Source organism: Gastrolobium bilobum, unplaced genomic scaffold, assembly GCF_033153095.1.
Source record: "Gastrolobium bilobum isolate Gb01-03AN ecotype WA unplaced genomic scaffold, APGP_CSIRO_Gbil_v1 utg6312, whole genome shotgun sequence".
Taxonomy (NCBI): Eukaryota; Viridiplantae; Streptophyta; class Magnoliopsida; order Fabales; family Fabaceae; genus Gastrolobium; species Gastrolobium bilobum.
The window spans coordinates 41320-49551 of NW_026896234.1; the positions used below are offsets into that span (position 1 = coordinate 41320).

The 8232-nt window shown below is 43.5% G+C and overlaps 1 protein-coding gene across 1 annotated transcript; it reads left to right on the forward strand.

Annotated features, from left to right (window-relative positions):
• The first annotated feature begins 6844 nt into the window (after positions 1-6844).
• LOC133298397 (uncharacterized) lies at positions 6845-7921 on the forward strand. Its single transcript, XM_061497661.1, has one exon. The coding sequence runs from the start codon at positions 6845-6847 to the stop codon at positions 7919-7921; it is 1077 nt and encodes a 358-aa protein (XP_061353645.1).
• The last annotated feature ends 311 nt before the right edge of the window (positions 7922-8232 follow it).

Here is an 8232-nt window from a genome sequence, read left to right on the forward strand (position 1 = left end):
TGATGGCCGAATAAAATAATTCTAATTTATTGTGACTTGCTGTTTTATAATCATATATATATATATGATTTATTATTTTAGATTGAACAAGACATGCATCCATACATGACAGAAAATAGATTTGTAAGTGCTTACTTTGTCTTTTGTGTATGTAACATATTAATTGACATTCATTTTCCTAACGCAGTGATATATAATAATGCACCAAACATAAATATACACTCAGAAAACAGGGTATTTCACGCCAAAAAAGAATACGTAACATACTGAAATCACGCATGCCTGAAGAAAAGCAATTATAGAAGCTACACGTCATATTTTCTACTTGACACAGCGACCGGCAAGGAAAATTAAACGCTAAGTACTGTTGAATATTATCACGATCTGGTCATTTTTTATGCGTTGTTGTCGCCTGCATTAATTGTAGTGTTCGAGCCTTTCTTATACAATATTCCATCTTCTCTTCGAAAAAATAAAAAAATATCGTCCATTAATTTTTTTTTCTTCTTCTTATATATAAGTCAATTTTGACGATCTGAACTCATTAGTTTTTTTTTTTCATATATACAGGTAAATTTATATTATAAGTCAATTTTGACGATCTGATGATTCTGATCTACGTATCCATGTGCTGCAAAATAGAGATTATACTCAATCACATGGCATCAGAAACTTGGAACCATGGTGTACAAATACCATTTCAAAGATGATTACCGCTTTCACACAGTTATAAATAAATAATTAGATAAAAACAGTTGGCTTAAATTCAAAGGATTTATACAAATATATTTTTACGTGCACTATTGTCAATTGTTAAAAAAGCATAATCATGATTATGTTTATCTTAAATGTGAAACTATTTTAATGGTATAATAACACAATATCAAATTATTCTATAAAAAAAATATATATATATATATATATATATATATATATATATATATATATATACCCACCATGAACCATGATTAAAACTGGGTCAAATCTGAAATCCCAAAAGCAATTAATTACTAGAAATTGGCTCACCCTAAGGATGAAGGCAACGATAGAGCACGAAGTGTGCCGCAAAAGTAACTTATTTTATGTATGAGCCATTTTTGTTCCGTTCTGTGTACATTGAGTTTAGGTGATTTTATTTGATAGGTACGTTGAATTGCGTGGAAACTGAAACCCTGAACAGTCAAAGAGAGCAGCTGCTCTGAAGAAGAGAGCAGCTGTTTTGGTCAGCTGAGGATATGAGCTAGCAACGAAATATGTGGCCATTAGTCTCATGGCCAGAGTTTCATTCTCATATTATTTTATGAGTTTTTCTTTTCTCATGTCACATGAAATATCATTTCTCATGTCATAGATACAATAAGTGGTGGAACTCACCACTTGTTAAAAAAGAAGAAAAAACAAAATGAACAGCATGACTTTTGATGTCTCATAGCATGAGAAAATTATCTCCTGTTACATGAGAAAATAATTTCCCTTACAAGCTAACAAATTGGTTGTTTTAATTGCACTCCTGTCAGGATCTGCAGGTGCACAGATAAGGGCAGCAGGCTATGCATATAAACCAGAAGCTTCATGGAAAAAGTATAAATTGATTTGTTTGGTGGATTCATGTTGCTAAGAAGTCATTAATTAAAGAGAAATGATAATATCATATTACATAAATTTATCTTATGTTATACATTTATAAAATTTCATGTCATTCTTTTTCTTTTTTCTGTTTTTTTTTTTTAAATTATAAACCCTATATATTTGTGTCACCCACATAAGAGTATTATCTCATATACCATTATATTAGTAAACCCTTTAATTAAATTAAATTAAACACAACTCTTCTTCACTTTCCGCTAATCAACCAACCAGCATTGGTCAAAGCCCAAAGTCTTCGTTTGCACAAAAAAATTGGGCAACGGATAATAACTTCTGTTTTTTTTTTTGGTACTTAGCCTGTAATTTTTTACTTTTTTTTTTGGGTTTCAGCATGTAATTTTGTTGTGCAGAGATATATAAAACCCTGAATTTTGTGTGCTCATTTCAGGTAAGATTTTGACCAAAAAATAAAATTCATAAATTTTCTATATTTTAATAAAATCCAAATCAACATTTAGAAGAAGATAAGAATTATAAAAAAAATAGTTGAAGTTACATAATCTCATATTGAATGGTTTAAGATCCAATAAAGAGTGTATGAAGTACTTTTTATTAAAAAAAAAGAGAGCAGAATGAGATAGAAATAACATGCTGACAACTCATCATCAGCTGAAACTAAAATATCAACCACCTGTTCATATGTTTGTTTTTTAAAATTGTTCCGGATGGCCCAAACACTAGTGCAGCCCAGCTGGCCAGGCCCAGTTAAGGCTGACGTGGAGACGCGCGCCCTCCAACCTTGCAGCATGTCCAAGGGATACACCAAAATGCCCCATCTCGGGACGCTAACCACCAAAGGCGCCAGCCACAGGCATCCTAAAGGGAAAACTACCCTCTGCCCAGTGCTGACATCGCCAGACGCAGAAGGCGCAGCGCTGCCCAAAAGGCAGTGCCAAACACGCCCAACACTGCTATCATGGCAGTACATCCCAAGGACGGTTGACCTCTCCTTACCAACCCGCACCATATCCTCTATAAATAGCCCTCATGGGCACAACTTTAAAGCATCTTATGTATCGTAATATTGCCCATTTACTTTGAGTCTTATTGCTTACTGAACATACATATTGTCTTGCTATTGCTTGGCATAATACCTCTTAGCCTGGTCAGTACCTAAGCTAAGGGTATCTCCCATACAGTGACTCATCCCCAAAGGGAACATAGTGGGCTTGAAGATCCCTACGGTACATTGGCACCGTTTGTGGGAAACTATAAACTTCTATTCCCATTCTCTTACCCAAGGCCCATCGGACGGGTCATTTCCTCTAGCTACCAAGTAAACGCCGAACGCTTTTTGCAACTGAACATGGTGGTCACCAGAAGAACGGAGCACGCCAGGGCTACTACGCCAGAAGGACACGTACATACAGTACAACCAAGCTCCCCGCCATCCATGCATTCAGCCCCAGCTGAGCAGGCCGCTGGAGAGGCCCCACCTCCTGTACTACAATCTGTTGGTCCACAGTTACCAACGACCGGTGCTAGGGTCGCCCTGCAGCATCATCAAGTACCCGTGCACGAGATACAGGGGGAAAATGTAGTTCCAAACCAACCACCACCCCCCGGAGTTCATTTTGGAATGCCATTTCCAGTAGCTGTTCCACGAACCGCTCATCTCACCCACCCTCCACTACCAGCCCAAAGTCAACCACTGCCAGTATACAACGACCGTCGTGTACCCATGATCGCCCCGTACCCACCTAGGCCATACACGCGTAACATGGCTGTACCTTTTCAACTACCTCACCAAGCTGGTTTCCCTTTCCATGGCTACGCCATGCAGCCCCATAACGTAGCCGTCCCACAACCTCTGGTATCTTGTCTGAATCCCAATCAACAACCATATGGCGCCCAACAAGCTTTCCACTAAGCCCCAGCCCTCTCATACTCCGTGGAAGCCCCGCAAATACCTCGACCACAACAAGATCAACATATCAGAATAACGCCTGCTCAAAGGTCAGGGCGTAACAAGCCTTTGACCGACAGCTTGCGACTAACTCTCATACCCCTCGGTTTTAAGGGTCCCTCTAACATCGCCACATATGTTGGCGATACGGACCCACTTTCGAGTGGATCCAAAAATTCGAAGCAGCAATGACACTCCATGGTGAAACGGATCTACTCATGTGCAGAACTTTCCCAACGCTGTTGGGAGGGAGAGCTCTCACTTGGTACACCACCCTACCAACAGGCAGCATCGCATCCTGGGACGATTTAGCAAGCAAGTTCCAGTCCCATTTTGCTACTAGTCGCCCCGTGCCAAAATCCGTGCACGCCCTTGAGAAAGTCCGACAGCTTTTTGGCGAGTCGCTCAAGTCCTTCCTAGACCGTTTTGATAAAGAGGCTTTACAAGTGCAAGGCCTAGATCCAAAGGTATAGGTACACATACTCTTGTCAGGCCTGCGACAAGGAGAATTTGCTTACGAACTCGCACGGCACGAGATTACTGACTTGGAAGAAGTCAAGAAAAAAGCACAAGAATTTATGAGAATTGAAGAATACAAAGGGAGTCGAGCTGGTGACTCCCACGATCAAGAAAAGACGGCCACCAAGGGAAAGAACCACACTGATGAAAGTAGGAAAGGGTACCAAGCATCCACCCGCTCCATCCGTCCTTCGGGGCGAGAAACATCAGAACGACGATCGCATAGTGTATTATAAACCGACTACAAAGAAGATCCCAAAAGTAGCCAACGATCCCAACAGCCAAACAAAGAGGCCACAGCATACTGCAAATTTCATCGCAGTAATGGCCACAGCACGGAGGAATGCAGGCGCCTCAAGGACGAGATTGAGGAACTCATCAAAGGCGGTACGCAGAAGCGCGGAGCAGATAGCGCCCGCTCGTCCAGATCGGGTGGGCGATACCGTGACCGAAGCAAGTCGCCAGAGAGGAGGAGAACCAATCAATCCAACACTCGGTCCCGCCAAGGACGAGACAACAGAGAAGACTCACCTCAAAGAACCAGAACACAGGCGAGCCCGAGCCGCGGAGGAAGGCGCGTGGAAGAGGAGGACTCTGCTGCCATCAAACATGGAGTGATTAACATGATCTCTGGTGGTCTGAGCGATGGGGGCGAAACACCCAACGCCAGAAAGAAGCATTTAAAACAATGTCTGACGGTTGCAGGAAAGGTGATCAGCAAAGGAAAAGGCGACTCCGGTCCAGCCAGGCCCAACATAGTTTGGGATAGCAGCAAGTTGGGCGACGTCCTCCCAGGACATGATGACCCGCTTGTCATCCAAGCAATAATCGCCAATTATGGCATCAACCGTGTATTTGTTGATCACGGCAGCTCTGCCAATATTTTATTCTTACCCTGTTTCAAAGCGCTGGGGTTCACGATTAATGATTTAACTCCTGTCGCAGATGAACTTTCAGGTTTTAATGCCACCACCACCAAGCCTTTGGGAGTAATAAACTTGCGCCTCTCCCTTGGAACACCGCCAACATCACGGTCTGCAGACATTCAATTCCTAGTACTGGACACACCATCCTGGGCAGAAGAATGTTCGCCGCCTTTGAGGCGAGCGTCTCTCATCCCCACCTGGCAATGAAGTTCATAGCCAGAGACAATAACATCGCCACTGTGCGAGGAAATCAAATTGTCGCCCGAAGTTGTTACAACATTTCTTTAAAGCCAACGACAAAGGTTACCTTCAAGGGAGAAGTGACACCCCAGCAGAAGGGGCCCTCTCCAGGTGGAGGAAGTCCTAGCACGAGGGGGAAAGAACACAACCAATGCTTCCTAATAGATTTTGACGCTAGGGACTATGCTTCCTAGTAGATTTTGACGCTAGGGACGACCCTAGAGTGGAGCACGCCAGGCCAACGCCAGATGGAGCATTGGAACATGTAGTGCTAGGCGAGACAAATCATCAGACGACAACAATCGGGGCGACCATCGACCCAGGGGTCAAAGTCAAGCTGATCCAGCTGTTAAAAGAAAATAAAGATTTGTTCGCCTGGAAACCATCTGATATGCCAGGTATTGACCCGAACGTATGCTGCCACCGTTTGTCGGTGGATCCTAAAGAAAAACCAGTTTCACAAAAAAAGAGAAAGTTTGGTCTCGATCGCCAGAAGGTCATCGATGAAGAGATCAAGAGACTCCGTGACGCCGGATTCATCAGGAAAATCAAGTACACAACTTGGTTATCCAATCCGGTGTTAGTAAAGAAACCCAATGGTGCATGGAGAATGTGCGTTGACTACACTGATCTCAACAAGGTCTGTCCAAAGGACGCCTATCCCTTCCCGAGCATTGACCAGCTGGTCGACAACGCCTCTGGTTTCCAAATGTTGTCTTTCATGGACGCATATTCGGGATATAACCAAATCCCGTTACTAGAGGAAGATCAGGACAAAACGACGTTCATCACCCAGAACGCCAACTATTGTTATACGATGATGCCTTTTGGATTAAAAAATGCGGGCGCCACGTATCAAAGGATGATGAATGAAGTGTTCAAAGATCTGATCGGCAACTGCATAGAAGTTTACATTGATGACATGATCGCCAAATCCAAAACGCCAGACCAGCACTTAGCAGATCTCCAAGGCGTCTTCGAGAGACTGAGAAAGTTTAACATGCGCCTCAACCCCAGCAAGTGCGCTTTTGGGGTTCCCGAGGGAAAGTTCCTAGGCTTCATGCTTACGGAGCGAGGCATAGAAGTGAACCCAGACAAGTGCAAGGCAGTCATCGAAATGCGAAGCCCGCAAACAATCAAGGAAGTCCAACAACTGATCGGAAGGTTAGTAGCTCTCACCCATATTTTGGCAAACTCAGCACACAAATCCCTCCCCCTTTTTAGTTTGTTCAAAAAGGGGACCACCTTCCGATGGTCAGAAGAATGTGAGAACGCCTTTCAGGAATTCAAAAGGGCTCTTTCATGCTCGCCAGTACTTGCCAAACCAGACCACAAAGAGATGTTGTATTTGTACCTCGCCGTAGGAACAGAGGCAGTCAGCGCAGCTCTCGTCAAAGAATCACAAGAAGGACAAAAGTCTGTCTATTTTATTAGCAAAGTTTTACAAGGCGCTGAGCTTCGGTACCAACAGGTTGAAAAGGTGGCGTTAACACTCATCTTTGCTGCAAGGCAGTTAAAGCCATATTTCCAGTGTCATCCAATCACTGTCAGAACAAATTAGCCAATCCGCCAAATTTTGCATAAGCCAGATCTAGCTGGAAGAATGATGTCCTGGGCGATAGAACTATCGGAGTACCAGATCGCCTACAAACCAAGAACTGCCATTAAGGCTCAAGCTTTGACAGACTTCATCGCTGAAATAACGCAAAGCCCTCCCCTTGAGAATCAGGCAACAGAAACACCTTCATCTGGAATCTGTAAGTTATATGTTGACGGCTCTTCAAACGCCAAAGGATCGAGCGCTGGGATGATAGTTGAAAACACAGACGGCGTAGCGCTCGAACACTCTCTGTCTTTTGACTTCAACGCCACAAATAACCAAGTAGAATATGAAGCCATGATAGCCGGTCTGCTCCAAGCAAAAGAAATGGACGCCAGACATCTCAAAGTCTTCACAGACGCCCAGCTGGTAACCATTCAAATCTCAGGCGAATACCAAACCAAAGGACCGCTAATATGCAGGTACCTAGAAAAGGTCAAAGAATTAATTGGAAGTTTCGAAGTCGTTGAAGTGGAGCATATAAGACGAGCTGAAAATACCCGAGCAGATATCCTCGCCAAATTGGCGAGCACCAAAAGCCCAGGAAACAACCGATCAGTAATCCAGCATAACATGTCAAGCCCATGCATTGTGATGAGTATTTCAAACCCGCCAGAGGAGGTAGCTGAAGAAACCTGGACAATGCCAATCATCAACTACTTGGCAGAGGGAGTTTTGCCCCAGGATAAAAAAGAAGGCCAAAAGATAATACGGCAATGCACGCATTTCTGCCTAGTGAAAGAGCGGTTGTATAAACGGGGATTCTCAACCCCACTCTTGAAATGTTTGGTCCCTGATGACATTCAATACGTGATTGAAGAAATTCATGAAGGTATTAACGACCACCACTTAGGCGGCCACTCACTGGTAAAGAAAGCATTAAGAGCAGGGTTTTACTGGCCAACCATGGAGCATGATGCCCACGAACATGTCAAGAAATGCGAAAAATGCCAAAGATTTGCTGATATACACAGAGCGCCACTAGAAGAGTTGACGTCAATCACATCACTATGGCCTTTCTACAAAGGGAGAATTGACATCATAGGCCCTTTCCCATGGCGACTGGCCGAGTCCAATGGCTGATTGTCGCCATTGACTACTTTACCAAATGGGTAGAGGCAGAACCCTTGGCCACCATCACGTCCCAAAAAGCAAGAAGGTTCTTTTGGAGAAGCATCGTCTACCGATTCGGTATTCCGGGAAAGGTTATTACCGATAACGGCACTCAATTTACTGATACAAAGTTCCGTGAACTAATGAGCAGTCTGCAAATTTGACACCATTTTTTCGCCGTAGAACACCCTCAATCCAACGGATTAGTAGAGTCAGCCAACAAAATGCTGGGGAAAGGAATCAAGAAGAAGTTGGAAGCAGACAAAGGAGCATGGTTAGAA

Coding starts and splice junctions, on each gene's coding strand:
- LOC133298397 (XM_061497661.1), top strand. CDS start 6,845: ATGTCCTGGGCGATAGAACTATCGGAGTACCAGATCGCCTACAAACCA.